The 20021-nt window shown below is 41.1% G+C and overlaps 1 protein-coding gene across 4 annotated transcripts in view; it reads left to right on the forward strand.

The window, feature by feature from the left end:
* The window catches only part of MYLK3 (myosin light chain kinase 3), an 83757-nt gene that overhangs the window by 11313 nt on the left and 52423 nt on the right, over positions 1-20021 (forward strand). The window contains exon 1 of one of the 4 annotated variants that reach the window (XM_043987601.1): positions 17468-18137. The exons of 2 other annotated variants lie outside the window; for them this stretch is intronic. In XM_043987601.1, the coding sequence (XP_043843536.1) occupies positions 17640-18137 (498 nt within the window). In that variant the 5' untranslated portion in view covers positions 17468-17639. Of the gene's footprint in view, positions 1-17467; positions 18138-20021 lie in introns of those variants that run through there. One more of the 4 variants, XM_043987600.1, reaches the window with a different exon arrangement.

Genomic DNA, 20021 nt, shown 5'->3' on the forward strand with positions numbered 1-20021 from the left:
TGAGGCCGGATTTGAACTCAAGTCTTTCTGACTCCAGTTTTAGACTCTATTCCTTGAGCCACCTAGCTGTCTCTCTTTACATATAGGGAAACTGAGGCTAATAATGGGAAAGTGGCTTGTTCAAAGTCACACAGGCATTAAGTGGCAGAGTCTGGCCAAGAAACAAAATCTGTCACAGTCATGGTTTTCTGGTTTCCTAAAAGCTAACAGGCAAGGTTGGGGTGGAGGGAAGGGGTTGCCCAGGGGAAGCACTGCTTTCCTCTGTTATTCTTTTCTAATTAGTCAAAGAGTTATGAAGAAAATGTCAGGATAAGCATTTGCTTCTCCTGGACTTTCCCATTAAAGGGGACTTTCAGTCACAGGAGACAGTGTAAGAAGAGCTGAGCAGGAGACAAGCATTGGCTGCTAAAACCTTACAGTTAGTGTGTGAAGATTCTACCTCATTTTTCATGGATTTTCCAGGTCACAGAAGGGAGAAGCCTGTTCTAAAGAAATCAAAACTTCCCTTTTAAGCACTTCAAAGATAGAGTACAACATTTCTCGTAGCACTCTCTGTTTGCAAAACACTTTGTAGGCAATTTTAGGGGAAGATGTGTGATGTAGCAGAAGGAGCTTTGGGTTTGAAGTCAGGGGACCTGGATTCTGATCCTAGCTCTTCCCCTAACTAGCAAGTCACACCCCCTCTCTTGGATTGTTTCTATGCGCAAAATAAGGATGAAAATTTGTATTATCTACCTCACAGCGCTCTTGTAAGGATTTATCCACTTATTCAATGAACATTCTCTAAGTTCTTGCTATATGCAAAGCACTGTATCAGGCAGGGGGTACAAAGATAGACATGACATAGCTCCTGCTCTCAAGGGTATGACAACTTTAGGTGAGGAGTAGAAAACAGATGATGAAACCTAATTTCCTCCTTTTCAGTAGAAAAATGGAAAATTATGGGGGTAGAATTGTAGTATGACCTACATCAGACAAGGCGACTTGGTTTTGCTTAATTGTTTTTCTTTGTTACAGGGGGGAGCTCAATGGGCCCTGCAAATCCTGGGGGTGGGGAACTGCCCATACTATTTTTTTTGCTTTGTTTTTGGTTTTTTTGGTGAGGCAATTGGGGTTAAGTGACTTGCCCAGGGTCACACAGCTAGTAAGTGTCAAGTGTCTGAGGCTGGATTTGAACTCAGGTCCTCCTGACTCCAGGGTCAGTGCTCTATCCACTGTGCCACCTAGCTGCCCCTGCCCATACTACTTTTTGAAAGGCATCAATAAAACATTTTTTAAAAAAATTAAATGAGAGGAAGTATATATACAGATACAAATATTTGTGTACCTAGGGAGGGTGAGATGAGTGCAAAGGAGAGGTTTAGGTGAAGTTTGTTTGTTCTTCATCCTTCTAATTTGAAGAAGGAGACATCACTTTTGGCTTGTGGGGTCAGGGAAGTCTTCCTGGAGGAGGTGTTATCTAAATCAAACTTTGAAGGAAGAAAGGGATTGGATGGAGATGAGATGGTGCAATAGACGGTGCTGGCCCTGGAGTCGGAAAGATCTAAGTTCAAATCCCATCTCAGAAACTACACTGTATGACCCTGGCTTAGTCACTTAACCACTTTCTGCCTCAGTTTCCTTATCTATCAATAGGGATGATAATAACATCTACCTTCAAGGGTTGTTGTGAGGATCAAATGAGATAATATTTGTAAGGCCTGTATAAATGCTAGCCATCATTATATGAGCAAAGGCATGGAGATGGAATGAGAAAGGGAAAGGAGTGAGGTCAGAGAGAAGCCAAATTGGATTGAAATATAGAATACTTAAAAGGGAATAGTATGAGATAAGGCTGGAAAGATGAGTTGGATTGTGGAAGGTCTTAAATGCCAGGATCAGAGGTAATTATATCAGTGATTATATATAACTGGAAAGTGCAGTGGCTAGAGGCCTGGCCTTGGGGTCAGAAAGCCCAGGAATTGAAACTCACCTCCAACACTTCCTGGTCCTGCCCTGACCAGGGTAAATTTATTAAATCTCTCAGAGTCTAAACTGGGCATGGGGATGGTAGTGTGATGAAATGGTGACTGAGCCCCTTAAATGTGACTGGCCATGGATAGCTTTGCCTTCCTGCTACTACCCTTTCTGTAGTCTATTCTGTCTGTATAACTCATGACAAAAAATAGTGCTTTGTTGCATTATTTTTATTCTCACTGCTTTCTATTTTTTATAAGTATCCTGTGTAAAAAGGCTGCCTACATGAGGTTGAAGAATGGCATTTAAGATCATTAAATTTTGCCTTTAATCTTTTATAACAGATGCCAATCTAAGATATATGAGGGGTGGAAAGGGAGGCGATTGGGGGTGGGGAACAGAAATAGAAAGGCAAAGGGAGAGCAAAAAGGAGAAACAAATTTGGAGTGAAAGGCAAGAGAAATTAATGAAAGAGAGGAGAAAAAGGGAGAGGGTGGAGAGAGGGAAAGGGAATAGAGGAAGAGGGAGTGGAATTGGAAGAGAGGAGAGAGGGAGAAAGGAGGGAGGAGGAGAAAGTAAAAATTAAGAGGAGAGAGGTGGAAGGTAGGAGAAGGCAGAAAGAAGAAATGAAGAAAAGAGATGGGAAGAAGAGGGGAGGGATGAGCATAGGGGAGAGGAAAGAAGAAAGAGGGAGGGGAAGAGGAGAAAGAAAGAAAGGGAAGAAGAAAAGGAAGAGAGGAAGGGAGGGAAGGAAGAAGGAAGGGGGGAAAGAAGGAAGGGAGGAAAGGAGTAAGCATTTATTAAGTACCAGGCAATGTGCACTCAGGAGAAGGACAGAGAAAGGGTAAAGGAGAGAGGGTGGTGGGGAGAAGGGGGGAAGGGGAGAAGTGAGAGGGAGGGGGATGAAGGGAAAAGGAAGAGAAGAGAGAGAGGGAAGGAGAAGACAAAATTGCTCTTTGTGATACAATATCCACCTTGATATCGGGTCAGAGGAGAGAGGAAATTGGAGAAAGTGACAAAAGGGAGAAGGAAAAAGATAGGGGAGGAAAAAAAGGAGAGGGCTAGGGAGAGGAGAAATGGGAAGAAGAGAGGAGAGAAAGATGGAGAGAGGAGGGAGAGGGGGAAAACAGGGAGGAAGAGGAGAAGAGGAGAGAGAAAGAAAGGGGGAGGGAAGAGGAGAGAAGGAAAGAGAAAGAAAGAGAAAATTAAGGCAATCTCCATCCTCTGACTTTTCTAGAATGACTTCTAAGGTCCACCTCCGAATCCTATCTTCTTAAATCCAGCTCAAGTGCCACTTTCTCCCTTGATGCCTGATAAACTGAATGAAATATTTGGTTTGAGGATCCCTTCCCTGGTTTTCCTGTTCAAAAATATCTCGCCTATTGGCCTCTAATAATACCTGAAATTTTCCCATTGCCTTCTTTGGGTCAAGGCACCGAAGACCTGAGATCACTGTGACGTGGTTAGAATGTTAGATGGATCATCAAGGGAGCTGGGTTCAAATCTCACCGCAGGTACTAATTAACTGTGTGACAACAAATAAGTCATTCTCTGAACTTGTTTCCTCATCTGTAAAATCGTGAAGAATGGGGTGGGATTTTGATAGAAAGCAAGGGAGAAGGTGTGAGTGGAGAAGGGACCAAATTAGGCATTTTCCAGGGGCAGTGAGGAGGTTAGGACTTCTCCAAAGTTTTGTTTTATGGGGCTATGGGAGACTCTGTGAGCTAGTCTTATTTCAGTACAAAAATTTTAGTGGACTGGATAGACCAATAGTATTCAACAATGTGACCCAGCAGCCTAGAAAGTGAATTTATTTTAGATTGTGTTCATAGAGAGTTAGTGTCATGTGAAAGATGCCTTTCCTGGTTCTCCTTAATGTTAGTGTCTTTCCTCTGAGATTATCTCCAGTTTATCCTGTATATCATATTTGTACACAGCTGTTTCGTTGTTGTCTGCCCCTCCCCACATTAGACTGGGAATTCCTTGAGGGCAGAGACAATTTTTGCTTTTCTTTGTATCCTCAGTGCCTAGTACATAGTAGGCATTTAATAAATGCTTGTTGACTTGACTAGAATTGTCTAGGTACTGGTCTCATTTGTCCTCTGTTCCTGGTTATGCCACATCTGCAGGACTGCATTCAGTTCTGGGTGTCATATTTTAGGACCCTGATAACTTGGAGTGGGTCTGGAGGAGAGTGACCAGGATATTGAGAGGATTGGAGTCCGTGCCTTATAAGGATAAATGAAAACAAGTGGGGAGGTTAAGCCTTAAGGAAAGCCAAATCAGAGAGAGAGAGAGACAGAGAGAGAGAGAGAGACAAAGACAGAGACAGAGAGACAGAGACAGAGAGGCAGAGAAAGAGACAGAGAGACAGAGACAGAGAGGCAGAGACAGAGACAGAGAGAGACAAAGATAGAGAGAGACAGAGACAGAGACATAGAGACAGAGACAGAGACAGCGAGACAGAGAGACAAAGAGACAGAGACAGAGAGAGACAGAAAGAGAGACAGAGACAGAGACAGAGAGACAGAGACAGAGAGAGACAGAGACACAGAGAGAGAGACAGAGAGAGAGAGACAAAGACACAGAGACAGAGACACAGAGACATAACATCTTTCTTCGAGTATTTGAAGGGATACTACCATTTGGAAAAGGGATTAGATTTTCTCCACTTGGCCTAAGTGGGCAGAATTATGTGCAATGGATGGAAATTTCAGAAAGTCAGGTTGGCCAAAAATCAGTCTGGTTGATCTAAGCCATGATGATCCTTATCCCAATTCCCACTCCAACTGTCTGGTCTGGTCCCCAGAGCTTGGCTAGCTACATCTTTTCCCCAAGGTTTTAGGGGGTATCCTGAAGGGGCAATGGGATGATTCTCTAATGCAGGGTTCCTTAACTTTTTTTGTGTCATGAGCCCTTCTATGGAACTCTTCTCAGAGTAATATTTTAAAATGCATAAAATAAAATGCATAGGATACAGAGGAAACTGATTTTATTAGGATGCAGCTATCCATCTATCTATGTATCTATGCATCTATCTTCATTTATTTATGCATTTTTTGTTTGTTTATCTATTTATTTATTCATACATTTATTAATTTATTTATTCATTTATTCATCCAGTTATTTATTTATTTGTTCATTTATCCATCCATTTATTTATTTATTTTATTCATTTTGAAGTTCAAGGACCCCCAGGTTAAGAACCCTTACTCTAATGCCATCAGCTTGGGTACCTACTAGTGTACTTTCTCCTAAGGATTAGCAGTTGAGAATAGTCGACCAGTCTTAAGTAGTTTTAAGAAAGGGAATCTGTGGGGCAGCTAGGTGGCATAGTGAATAGAGCACCGGCCCTGGAGTCAGGAGGACTTGAGTTCAAATCCAGCCTCAGACATTTGACACTTACTAGCTGTGTGACCCTGGGCAAGTCACTTAACCCCAATTGCCTCACCAAAGAAAGGGAATCTGCTAAGATGTTACAATACGAACAATGTGCAAAGCATTACCCCTAAACCTGTGATGTACTTTCCCCTCCTATAGTGCTGGGGAAACTGGGTTCAAGCTCAGAGAACCCACATGGCAAAGGGGTAGTTCACACTTGCTAGTGGCTGGAAGAAATTCCCTTTAGGCACAGGGTAGTCTCTTTTCAAGGCTGCTTATAGAGCTGTGGGTCCATGTCTGTCCTTGTCTCCCAATGATGCAGACAATGGGGAGATTGCCAATTAAAATACCAATGGTGGCTAAGTGGCACAGTGGATATGGCTAGGTGGCACAGTGGATAAAGCACCAGCCCTGGATTCAGGAGTTCCTGAGTTCAAATCCGGCCTCAGACACTTGACACTTACTAGCTGTGTGACCCTGGGCAAGTCACTTAACCCCCATTGCCCTGCAAAAAAAAAAAAAGAAAAAGAAAAGAAAGAAAAGAAACACCAATGGGATGATGGGAAGATCCAACATCCTCTGAAGTTGGCAAGATCCTCAACTTGAAAAGAGAAGCTCAGAAGGAGACCCGGCCCTGCTGAGGCAAAGGTTAAAGTCTCTCCTCCTGTCTCTCCCCACATCCCTCCCCCAAAGGTGGTTCCTTCTCAGGGGGTTTATCTAGACTTCCACACTCATTCAAATTTCTGGAATTCTTTCCCCTTCCAGTTCAACTGATAATTTAGAGATGATTCCTGGAGAGTGACCCAAATTTCCTTGCCTATCTGAACACAGTTCTCGGGCAAGTCAAAGCCCCGACCTTTTTTCCCGCCTACTTTGTTCAAGACATATTCTTGGTTGATTGAGCCATGTTCTGGCCTATTTAAAGCATCCAAGCTGAAGTGCTGGTGGAGTGGTTTCCAAATGGAGCCTTATATAAAGAAAACAGTTCTTCACAATAACAGTTGTTCCAAAGAGAAATGGGCTGCTATGGGACACAGTGAACTCCTCATCACTGGAGGTCTTCAAATGGAAGCCGGATGAAGATGTTTTAGAAAAGACTCTTGTTCAGGACTGTATTAGATGCCCTCTGTGGTCTGCCTCAGCCAGCCTTAAAATGCCATAATTCTGTGATAACTGTTTACGTGATGCCACTCCACCAGCCTGATAATCACAGGGACACTGCAGGGCCCAAGCGTGTCTGGAGAAGGTATCACATTACTTTCCTGGGTTGTATTTAGCTCTTCTCAGAGAAGGCTGTGGAGCCCGGAGGGGGCTTGTTCTAGGCTGAGGGCCAAGTACCCTTGGGGAAGACAGCTCAGCCTCCTGCTGGGTAACAGGCAGCCGCATCAAGGAGGGCCATCTGTTGTCAAAGTCAAAGTGACAGGAGGAGAATTTTTATCTGCTAGAAGCTCCATAATTTATTTTTGAAATTCCTGTGGGTGGCGTGCACAGGACTTCAGGGAAGGCCAGAGGCCTAGTTTTGTTCTCAAGGCAAGTCAGTCCTGTTCCTGCATTTTCCAGGGAGTCCCCTGTCTGTGACAGTTTAATAATAATTCAATTTTATTCAACATTTATTGACTCCCCATTTTGTACAAGAGAAGAATAAGGAAGAAGAGAGAAAGCAGGGGTTTTTGTTTAAAGCCAGGGGCCCTTAACCTTTTTTTTTTTTTTTTGTCATGGACCTCTTTGGAAGTTTAGCAAAGCCCATGGAATCCTTCTCAGAATAATATTTTTAAATGCGTAAAATAAAATAAATAGGATTACAAAGGATGTTGAAATAGAAGTATCAAAATAGTTTAAGAAAAAAGTTCATGGACTCTAGGTTAAGAGCTCTGGGTCTAACAGGACTGTATAAAGGGACTATTGCTAGGAAAAGAATAAAGAGACAGAGATGGGAAGATGTAATAAGTACTTAATAAATGATTTTCATTATTTATATTATTTACAGTTATACTTTACAATTTGTAGAATATTTTTCACACAACAACCTTGGGAAAGCAGGACATAAAGATAAATGTATTTTCAAAATACATTTTTAGTGATATATTTTACATCACCAAAATTTACCTTTGTATCTCTTTTGCTTCCCCCAAGAACTATCTCATGCAACAAAGAATTGTTTTTTAAAAGAATAAAAAAGAAGAGAAAAAAATCAGCATAAGAAATCAATACATTGAAAAAAAAAATCTGACAACATATGCAGTGTTCCACACTTGTGCTTCCCCTTCCCTCCTCTGCAAAGGAGTTGGGGGAGGCATCTTCTTACACCTCTTCTTTGGAGCTAGAGCTCATTCTTTGTAATTTTCATTTTTGATTGCTTTGTGGTGGTCCTTTCCATTTACATTATTGTCATCATTGTGCGCATTATTTTCTTGACTCCATCAGTTCATGTAACTTCTCTGTATTCATCATATTCCCCTTTTCTTATGGCATCATAACATAGCATTCCATTCGTGTACCACAATTTGTTTAGCCATTCCCTAGACAGAGGCCATCTACTTTGTTTTCATCTCTATGCAACAACAGAAACTGCTGCTATAAATATATATGGTATACTTGGAATCTTTATTTTGATCAATGACCTAACTAGGAGATATACATACATATATACATGTATATATTTATGGTATATGTATATGTGTATATCTGTATGAGTGTGTGTGTGTGTACCTATTTCTGGGTCAAAAAGTATGGACATTTTATGGACTTAATTTGCATAATTCTGATTTACTTTCCAAAACTGTTGCACTAATTCCATCAATAATGCAGATATTATTATTCATATTTTCTGGTTGAGGAAACAAAGACTCAGAGAGATTATTAGACAGCTGATAAAAATGGTAGATCAGATCTGAATTCAGGTCTTCTGATGACAAGTTACCCAGAATGGGACTGGGTATTGACCAAGACAGTTTAGGATAAATCTCTTCTGTTGCTTTACCCGAGATGAGAGAACAATTGTGGTCTGAACTCTTGGAAATGAGGCTCTGTAGACTGACCTCTGAGTAATATGCTTAGCCTATTTAAGAAAATGTGTCCAAAAAAAGAGGGAAAAAAAATGTATCATTCTAGTGAGGCCTCTAGTGAGGTCTCAGTTTCTCATTCTATAAAATAAGGGAGCCTGGATTTAAAAATATCGTAGGTTATTTCTAGTTCTAAATTCTATGGGGTAGTGGATATCTTCTCTTTGCTAGCAACTATAGGCTTTGTTCCTCATTCTTTTCCTATATGGGAAAAAGAGTTCAGGAGTTCCCTCTGAAACTCTTGGGAGTTGATATATTGGTGCCCTTTAAAGTGAATGACATAATATGTCCTTTAAGAGACATTACTAGGAACACTGGCTTTCCAGTACTGGGACTGAAATGCAAACCACACAAGGCTGTTGGTCTGTTTCTTTCTTGATTTTCTTCTGTTGTGGAAGGCTTCTTGAAAACAGGAAAAAAGACAGTGTTAGAATTACAGATTTCAGAGCTGTCAAGGGAACTGAAAGATCATCTAGTCCAACCCATGCCTGAACAGGAAGCTCCTTTAATATGTCCCTAAGATGGTTTCAGAAAAGCTTGGGAAGACCCATATCAACTGATGCTTAGTGAAATGAACAGAACCAGGAGAACAATCTACACAGTAACAGCAATATTGTAAAAATAACCAACTTGGAAAGACTTAGTAACTCTGATCAACACAATGTTGCATCACAATTCTAAAATGCTCATAATGAAACATGTTACCCATCTCCAGAAAGGAAACTAATGGATTCAGAGTACAGATGGAAGGATATTATTTTATTTGTTTCTTGCATTATTTTGGGGGGGGGGAGGGGAACATGGCTAATGCGGAAATTGGTTTTACATGATGATACATATTTGTAATTGGTTTTGTTTTTCTTTCCTTCTCATCGAGTAGTAGAGGGGACAGTGGGAAAGAAATTAGAACTGGAAAAAAAGAATTAAAAAAACCCTTCATGCTTTAAAAATAAATAACCAGGGGCAGCTAGATGGCGCAGTGGTAAAGCACCGGCCCTGGATTCAGGAGTACCTGAGTTCAAATCCGGCCTCAGACACTTAACACTTACTGGCTGTGTGACCCTGGACAAGTCACTTAACCCCAATTGCCTCACTAAAAAAACAAACAAACAAACAAAAAATAAATAACCAGGGACAGCTAGGTGGAGCAATGGATAAAGCGTCGGCCCTGGATTCAGGAGGATCTGAGTTCAAATCCAGACTCAGACAGTTGACACATACTAGCTGTGTGCCCTGGGAAAGTCACTTAACCCTCATTGCCCTGCAAAAAAACCCACAAACAAACAAACCAAAACATCCTCAATAAAGAGCCATCCATAGTCTCCTTGAAGATCTCCAGTCTTGGGGAACTCACTATCTTCCAGAACAGATCATTCTGGTTTTGGACATTATTAGGGACAATTTTCTTTATATGGAGCAGAAGGCTGCCTCTCTACAACTTTCATCCCATGCTACTGGTTCTGCCCTCTCAAGCCAAGTAGAAGAAATCTATAATCTTTCTCCTTTTTTTTTAACCCAACAAGGAGCCTTTCACATAATTTGAAGACAGCTCTCTGGAAGGGATCCTTTAGGTCTCTTCTAGCTCAGGGATTCTCTGGTTTAAATATATATTTGAGCTATACCAAAGTAAACCCTTGCAGGCCCTTCCACTGACTTCACAGTCCCTGTTTCCATGGCCAGCCACTCCTCTAAGTGGCGCAGGAAGTAGAGGCCCCAGAGAGGCAGATAACATCCAGTGCAATTGATAAGGGAGTGAAACTCTCTGCATGCCTCTTGTAGAGTCTGAGATAAGGGGAAATTTTAGGCTTATCACTCTGGGCTGAGTTCTAGCTAGCTCCATCCTGGCAACCCTGCCTCATTTGCTGGGCTGCTCTAGGATAGATGGGCAGGGGGCCACAGCCAGGCGAAATAAACAACAAGCCTCGTGCATTGCTCTTGGAATGAGGACCTTGTGCCGGGCACTAGAGCTGTACCATTCAGACACAGGAGGACACCGAGGGCCTGACCATGTGCAGAGGTTGGCAGAAAGGGCAGCTCCTCCCCAGCCCCCTTCCCCCAAAGTTCAGATTAAGGTAAGGGCTTTGGAAATAAGACCGTTGAGGTCCTCTGAAAACTATTCACATAGAAACTTTCCTGTGCTGTGTATTTTTGAACAGAGCAGCATGGTTGGATGGGGGACAGTCAGCCGGCTTCATCATACTAAGGAAAGGGAGCAGTTGGGCAGATAGATCCTAATAGTAGATAACCCTGAAGTTTGTATTTCAGGGACCTTCCTGTTAATCCTTTTCTGTGAGACTCCCTAATGCTAAATGTGTACAAGTAAATACCAGCAGAACAGGTGGGGTTGGGTAAGGTGAGAGGAAAAATACTAGGAGGGGCCAGGAGCCCTGGGCTTTTTGTGGTTTAGTCAATTTAGCTGTGCCCCACTCTTATGGACCCCATTTGGGGTTTTCTTGGCAAAGATCCTGGTGTGGTTTACCATTTCCTTCTCCAGATCGTTTTACAGATGAGCCTGTATTTGAACTCAGGTCCTTCTTACTCCAGGCCCAGCATTCTATCCATTGTGCAATTATCTCTGTTTTTCTGGCATGCCCCTTTTAGATTGCAAACTCTGTGATGCATCTTATCTAAGTTTATATAGGGTAGCATTCTACTAGGAAATAGACACTAAATAAATTCTTGTTAATTGATTGAATGAATGAATGAATGGTTAAATGAACTCGTTGCTAAGGAGAGTCTATGGAGTATGGAAACCATAGAAAAGTCTATGAAGAAGAATGTAGGGAGCTGCCCTCTCTGCCCCAAGTTCCCAGGCATCTATCTATACAGTGATATGACATGGACACAGTTAAACATAATTAGGATGAAAGAGTAGTGCAATAAGCACTCCATTAAAAAAAAAAAGGCCCTTCTGAGGGAAAAAAGAAGTGCTTGGGGGCTTTGGGGACTATTTTTCAATGAACCATAACATTCTAGAATCAGAGTTAGAAGTGACCTTTGAGGTCATTTAGTTCGATCTGTAATAATAATTATGAGCATTTCCCTAATAGAATAAATAATGATAATAATAAAAAAATCCCAAACCCAGTCTGACTTTAAATATTTTAAAATTATTTTTATTATTATCTCCTTAAAGGCTTATAATAATGAGTGGAACAGTGAATAGAGTTGAACCTAAAGGCAGGATGACCTGAGTTCAAATGTGGCCTCTGATACTTATTAGCTCTGTGGTCCTAGGCAAGTCACTTAGCTTCTTTCTGTCTCCTTTCTTCATCTGTAAAATGAGGGTTAAAATAGCACCTACCTCTCAGGGTTGTTATGAAGATTAAATGAGATAATATTTGTAAAGTGTTTTGGAAAGCTGAAAGCACTATACAAATGCTAGCTGTTGTTGTTATTTTATTTTAATTTAATTTAATTTAATTTAATTTTTTTGCAGGGCAATGAGGGTTAAGTGACCTGCCCAGGGTCACACAGCTAGTAAATGTCAAGTGTCTGAGGCTGGACTTGAACTCAGATCCTCCTGAATCTAGGGCCAATGCTTTATCCACTGCGTCACCTAGCTGCCCCTATTGTTATTATTATTAAAGCCAAATTTACTCACTGTTGTTTCCCTTACCTAACATTGTATTTTTCATTTGTGTATCTTTGCATGGGCCATAACCCATGCATTTCCTCCTCATTCCTTGCTCTTAGAATGTCTAGCTTCCTTCAAGACTCAACTCAAGTGCTGCCTTCTTCCTACACAGGAAGCATTGTCCCCACACATCTACACCTGTTGTAAACCTGCCCCACATTCTAATAGCACCTCTTCCATGAAGCATTCCTTGTAACCCCAGTGAGTGATCTCTTCTCCTTATACCTTATATGTTCCTTATATTTACCTGTGTACCTGCTATACCCTCACCCCAGTAAAATGTGACACTAATAATAATAATAATAATAATGGCTAGAATTTATATAGAGTTTTGCAAAGTACTTTATATATATTAACTCATTTGATCATCATAACAAACATGTTAGTCAAGAAATAATATTATTCCTATTTTACAACTAAGGAAAATGAGGGTGAGAGAGATTAAGAGACTGCTGTGGGAGGGGGGAGTTCACATAGGTAACTATTGAGACACGGTTTGAACTCAGATCTCCCAGGCTCTGCCCATTATACCACCTAGCTATCTTGAGGGCCCCAGGCTGTTTCTTTTTTGTTTGTTTTGTCTTTGTAATCCTGGGGTCTCACACAGTGCCTAGCACATAGTAGGAACTTAATAAATACTTGTAGAACTGAATTGAGTTAATTCTTTATATTTATATTGCCAAAGGTAGCTAGGTGACACAGTGGATAGAGCACTGGCTCTGGAGTCAGGACGACCTGAGTTCAAATAAGTCCTCAGACACCTAGTAGCTGAGTGACCCTGGGCAAGTCACTTAACCCTTATTTGTTTCAGTTTCTCATCTGTAAAATGGGGACACTGGATAAGGAAATGGCAAACCACTCTTGTATGTTTTGCTAAGAAAACCCCAAATTACCATGGGGTCAGAAAAAGTCTGACACAATGAACAACAACAAATTTATATAACCGCTTACAAAACGTTTTCTGAGATTTTTTTCATCTTTCCTAAGCAGTCTCTCAGGTTTCTTAAAGAGAGAAATTTTGTTTTTTGTTGTTTAGAAAAATTCCTGATGGGAGCATTTGCTTAGAGCAATCTCAGTGGAGATAGAACAGATCAGAACTGGTCTTCAAGGCTTGATTAATTCACCAAACACTTATTGAGTGCCTGTTGAATGCAGGATTCTGGGCTGGCACTGAGAAGAAGACAAAATGAGTAAGACACATTTACTATGTTGGAAGAATCTACATTCTAGTGGAGGAGATAAGCTGGATAGAGATAACTACAATATAAGGCAGAACCTGCTAAGTGCTATGAGGAATCAGAAGAGAAGAGGTCACTCGCTTGGGGGTATAGTCAACACTTCATGGAGGAGGTGCGGGAAGGTTTGCAACAGGTATAGATGTGTGTGGAGGCTGCTTCACATTTAGGAAGATGATATGAGAAAAGACACAGAGATTGAAAAGCATGGGATGGCAAGTAGTCTAGTTTGCCTGGAATTCAGGCTGGGATCTGAAACTATAAAGGTAAAATTTAGGATCATTTCACTGCCTTAAAGGAGCTATGATAGATACTTTGAGTGACTCAGTAGTGTGCTACCTGTTCTAGGGATAGTAGGGATGAAGAAACTGAAGCTTACGGGTCAAGTGACTTGACAGAGGCTACACAAGTAAGTAGTGGAGCCAAAATTTGGACCCAGGTCCTCTGACTCTATTAATTATTAGGTCAAATACAAACTCAGCCTGGAATAGTTCAACTAGACTTTGTGGCATGGGAAAAAGAGTGCTAAAAATTGGGGGATCAGAACACCAGGGTTCAATTCCTGGCTCTGCCCCTTGCTGCCTGTATAGCATTGAAATCACTTGTTTAACCTGAGTCTCAATTTCCTCATCGGTACAATGACAAGTGACCACTAACATCCTTTCAGGTTTAAATTCTATGATCCTAAGCTCTGGACTGGTAAGAGCTGGTTGTTGTATCTTGGATACCCCAAAGTGTGACACAATCACAGTAGATGTTTAATATCAGAGCTGTAACTAGGTCTGGGCAAACAGAGCTTTGAAACTGGACAGTGAAATTTAGGGAGTACAAAAATTTAATGCATGCACTACTTCAGCAAAAATTTTATGGAGGAGGTGGTATTGGAGTGTGAAAAAATCTGGTTAGCAATAATAATTTGTCAAAATTGGAAGCTACAAGATAATTTTTTTAAATTTAATTTTCTTTTCAATGGGCAAAATCTATTTTCTTTCTTTCCTACCTCTCCCTATCAGGAAAAGAAAAAGAAAAACAAAACACGAATATCAAGTATTAATAGTCAAGCAAAACAAATTCCCATATTATCCATGTATATAAATATATGTGTCTCATTTTGTACCTTTAATCAGTCACATCTATCTCAGGGTAGCACGTCTTATCATGGATCCTCTGGAATTGTGGTAGGTCACTGTGGTGATTAGAGTCTTATGTCCTTCAAAGTTGTTTGTCTTTACAATATTGTTGTTATTATATAAACTGTACTCCTGGTTCTGCTCACTTTATATCACTTCATATAAGTCTTCCCAGGTTTCTCTGAAACTGCCCCTTCTTCGTTCCTTCTAGCACAATAGTATTTGTTGCATTCATATAACATAATTTATTTAGTCATTCCCCAGTTGATGGATGCCTCCTTGGTTTATACTTCTTTGCCACCACAAAAAGAGCTGCTATATGTATTTTTGCACATCTGGGTCCTTTTCCCTTTCTTTGATCTTCTTGGGGTATAGACCTAAGAGCAGTATCACTGGATGAAAGGGTATGCACATTTTAGTAACTTTGGGGGCACAATTCCAAACTGCTTTCCAGAATAGCAGGACCAATTCAGAGCTCCACTGACAACAGTGCATTAGTGTGCCTGTTTTAGATTTTTAATAACATCCATCTGTGAGCTATTATAGTAACTAATTTCCTTTCCCTATCAACTGAATTTGTCTTAATTACTTCTTGTATTATTTTCACATCATGAATTGCCAAGCTAGTTTGAGGGCATGCTTAGTACTGCTACTTGCCCCAGGTGCCAAAATAGCTTGTTATGGCTTAGCTCAATGTTCACTGAATGGATCAATGAATGAATAAATTCAAGGCCTTTGATGATCTAAGCTATTGTTGTATAAACGGGATAGTAACTGAATTCCCTGATATATGTCCTCTGTTTCAGGCAGGAATATCTGCCTTACTCTCTTATAAATAAATCTCCCATCCTTAGTTTCACCTCCTCATCCCTATATATGTTGTCCTTCAGCCTAGAATGCCTTCTTTTCTCTTTTTCACCTATTTAAATCTTCACCAATCTTCAAGGAGAATAACTGAACATTGATCCTTCTCTTCTCCAAACTCCTTCAGCATTTAGAGTCTATATTATAAGCTTTCCTTTAAAAAGTATGTCTTTTATCTTTATGTTATGTTTACAACCAAATATGCCCCCCTCCCACATGCCCTCCTGAGAGCTATCACCTTGTCACAATTATTAAAAAAAATAAAGCAGAAAAAAGCATTTTTGCAAAACCAACTAACACATCAATAGTACCAAACAGTAGATGTAATAGTCCATATCCATAGTCCCCTAACTCTGCAAGAAGGGAGGGAACACACCACATACTTTTAGCATGTGATGATAAACTGATACTATTCTCTACATGTGTGTAGTTGTTGATTTCCCCAACAGAATTGTTGATTTCTTTGAAGGCAGAGACTGTACCTGAAGTTCCTCTTGCATTCTGTACAATGGTGGGTATGATACATAATAGATATTTAGAATCATAGAATGTTAGAGAAGGAATATTAGAGGTTATATCAGCCCAACTTATTCCATGGTGACAATTGAATTTGTTGTACATAATTCAGTTCAACAAACACTTATTAAACACCTACTATGTGCCCAGGCACTGTGCTAAGTACACATTTAAGACAGGAAATAGTCCTTGCTCTCCAGGAGCTTACATTAGACTTAAGGGTTACATGTATTCATTTATTCAACATTTGTTCAGCACCTACTATGTGACATATATCGTAGATAAGTAAATATGAGTTAAACTGGGGAGAAACAGAACTAACCACTCAGGGGACCAGGGAAGGCTTCACAGAAGATATTCAACTAGAGTTGAGCTAGCAAGGAAAATGAAGCTTCTGAAAGGCAGGAACAAGAGGGAAGCTCATTCTAGGACTGGGTAACAGCCTGTGCAAATGCAAGTAGTCAAAGATGAAATATCAAGTTCGGGGATAGGGTGTGAAGAAAGCTAGTTGAATTTAGCTGGAATGTAGTATTCATAGCTGATAATAATGTGAAATAAATCTGGAAAGGTGGGTTGGAGCCGGATTGCGGTAGGCCTTAAAAAAACAGAATGAATTGTTTTGTTTTGATCTTAGAGCCAAGAGAGAGCCATTGAAGTTTTTTGAGCAGAGGAGTTACACAGTTACTATGACAAATATTTATTAAATTTTGAATTTGGTTGAACTGACTTACAGTGAGGCATACTTATAGTATAAATCCATTATGCATATAATAAGTACAATATATAATAAGTCCATATGTATATAATAAGTACATATACATGTATAGTTTTATGTATACATGAACACATGCATATACTCATGAATGCATATATGCCTGTATTTGATATATTGATGTTCCTAGAAACCCTAGCCCAGACCTCAGAAAAATGATGTGTATATAGATTCAAAGGATTTTAAAAGACAAAAATCTAATGCAATTTAAGATGCTTTCTTCTGGGTCCTTATTCTCATCAACAATAAAATAGAAAGGCTTTTCCTGATTCACATTAACTGATCTTCAGTCCTGGATTGGTCACTCACTCCCTGTGGCTCCTTGGGTAAATCACTTCCTCTCTTTGGGCCTCAATTCTAGACTCCAAAATTCTCTCAGTCCATGGGGAAGTGGGTGCTGAGTAATTGCATGGTCATCAACTGGCAAACAGTTACTCTCAGATGGGGTTGAGGAAGGACCCCTACAAGGAATGTAGCTCCAGGTTGTCAAGTGTATCTCGGTGCCAGAAAAGGACTGGAGGCTATTGTCACTGGGTTCTATTTTTAAAATCAAGTGATAGGTAGCTGGAATGTAGCCCCAGCATTCAGGGCCTGCACGGCCATTTCTTCCAATCCAGTAGTATTCAGGGGGGTGAATGCAGCCTTCTTGGGCCCTCTTTGCCTGGAGAGGGTAAAGTTGTCTAAAGGATTTTTCTTTTTCTGGAAGTTCATGTCAGTCCCCCAAACCAGGTGATGCCAATTCTGAAGATATTTGCCCATCAGCAGCCTCTCAGAGAGGAATTTTAAATGTTGCTGTGACGTCAAAGTGGCCCAAGGAGAGCGACTCATGCCAAGTATGGCCTGTCACTCATGGGCAGGCCCTACAGAAGAGAAGATAACAGAAAAACACAGTCCCCTTCTCCCAGTAACAGCAATGTCCAGGGGGCTGAAGAAGACAGCCTAAAAGCCTCTTGAAGCAATCTGATCTGAATTCCAAAGGAGAGGGAATTAGACACAAAGAATAATGAACTTCCAGGGGCTCATGGTCTAGTCTTCAAATACCAAGCTTCATTAGACTTCCTGGTGGTTGTTTCTTGCCTGGTCAGAATGTCCGAATCTTTTAAAGAGAGCTCAGGGACTTGTGGGGACGCTGGGAAACCGAGGCTCCCGGTGACTGGCAGGAGCTGCTTAAACACCATGGACAAAAAATTGAACCTGCTAAATGAGAAGGTAGATAAACTTTTGAATTTCCAAGAAGACGTGGCAGGAAAACTAGAGAACGTGTATCGAGGCATCGGCGACCTAGAACGGGGCATCAGCAAGATTGCAGCTGTTTCGAGGGCAGATCTCCCCTGGGAAGGACCCGCTCAAGCCCACATTCAGATGGCATGCCCTGAGATGCTGGAGCTGGTGAGGGCTGTGCAGCGGGACACCTCCCGACACAGCACAATGCTTGAAGGGCTGGTCAAGATGGTTGCTGCAGTGGACAAAGCTGTGGCTTTGATTGGAATGCTTTTCCAGAATTCTAAAGTGATGGATTTCATATTACAAGGGAGTAATCCCTGGAGGAAAGGGAGCCTGACTGATGTTGAGAGTCTTGAGGAGGTTGGTTTCATTTTCTTCTTTCTGCCCTCTGCCCTTTGTCAGAAGAATCCTCCTGGTATGGGCATGGGTGGGCGGCTTCCCCCATATAATTCAGCATCAAGGTTGGCATTAAGGTCTAGAGTGTTGAAGACTAGACTCCCACCCCCCCACCATCTTCTCTGATAAACATCTTCTTTGGGGGAATTTGCTTGGATGTCAAATTCCCATATCTTTGGGGAATGAGGTCCACTGAGGGTGGAAATTCATAAGATGGTAGGATTTAGAGTTGAAAAATACAGCATGAACATAATGTAGTTCTACCCAACTCTCATTTTACTGATGAGGAAACTGAGGTCTTGGGAGGTTGAATGACTTGCCCAAGGTCACAGAGATATAGTAAGTAGCAGAGACAGAGTCTATGTCACCCCACCCCCCACTCAGGAAGCTTCAGCCTGTAGAATGAAATCCACATTCCTTTTGTTTTGTATTATTCCCGTTTATGCCCTCTAAAAAGTTCAGCCAAACTGACTTTCTTTCTGTTCCCCATCCATATACAACATTCCATCTCCTGTCTCAAGACCTTTAACTGGGCTATCTCCTATGCCCAGAATACTTTCCCTTCCAATGCCCTCTTATTGCAATCCCTAGCTCTATTTAAGTCTTGGCCCCCAATTGACATCTTCTATCTGAGGCCTATGCTGATCACCCTTTCTCCTCTGGAAAGAACTTTATATTTATCTTATAAATATTTTGCAATTACTTATATGTTGACTTGTAATTTTCCCCAATAGGACGTAAAGTCCTTGATTTGAACTTCTGTCTTTGCATCTCTTGTGCTTATTTAGTGCAGTGCCTACTTTGATGAATGAATGAATTGGGATTGTGTGCACTCTGAGTCTAATTCCAGAGCTCATTCCAATATGTCATGCTACTTTTCAAAGGGGCTGCGTGGAAGGCAATTGGGGTTTTAGACTAGCTTGGGGAGTCATAATATTGTGAGAGATAGAAGGGACTGAAGAGACTTTCTTGTCCAACTCTTTTATTTTATAGATGAGGAAATTAGAGCCCAGAGAGTGGAAGGGATTTGAATAATTTCTTCAGTGTCATTTATGAGATGCTATTGATATGTTCCTAATGTGGCTGTTTTGCCTGGATGAAGAAAGGGATGATGACTAACAGGGAAAACTGCATTGTGGAAGGAACCCCTCTTTAATAATCCTTTGACACCCGTCCTTGGACTGGGCTCCCTGAATGGGTGATCATTCACCCAGTCTCTAGTACTTTTATTTATTTATTTATTTATTTATTTTTTACTTAGGATGGGGTAAGCTGGTCTCACTGGGGTGTCTACAATTGAGAGAATCAGGTCAAGACACTTTTTTTCTAGTCTATCATTAAGTATACCCATAGAAAGCTGTAACTTCTCACTTTCTCAGGGCCTCTCTTTCCTTCTCCATCCCTCCGTCCTACCCAACCCTGTTTGGGGTTATCAGCATTCTAAAAACAGCCAGGCCCCAGGTGTCACCGCCGAGAGGCCCACATTAGGGGCAGCACTGCTGAGCTGGCATTCATAGCTAAGTATTGTGCAATTTGTTCATAAAAGCAGAAGGGAGAGAGACTATCTGACACTGCCTGAATGGACGCTAAGTGATGGAACACTTAGCAACACCCAGACTGCCTGGAGCCACAAGTTCAAATCTCTTCAGCTATCCATGATCCTCTAAGAGGAGATAGCAGGACTAAAGAGGCTATGGAGCTGAGCTGAAGCAGGAAGAGGCAGAGAGGACCAAACCTGGCTGTGAAACAGTCCATGAACCTCGGGGGGGGGGGGGTTCCTTTTGGAGGAGGGCCTTAGGGGAACATGCTCTGAGTAAAAAGGAGTGTGTTCAGGTGTCGTTAAACACA

Source organism: Dromiciops gliroides, chromosome 2 (genome assembly GCF_019393635.1).
Source record: "Dromiciops gliroides isolate mDroGli1 chromosome 2, mDroGli1.pri, whole genome shotgun sequence".
Taxonomy (NCBI): domain Eukaryota; kingdom Metazoa; phylum Chordata; class Mammalia; order Microbiotheria; family Microbiotheriidae; genus Dromiciops; species Dromiciops gliroides.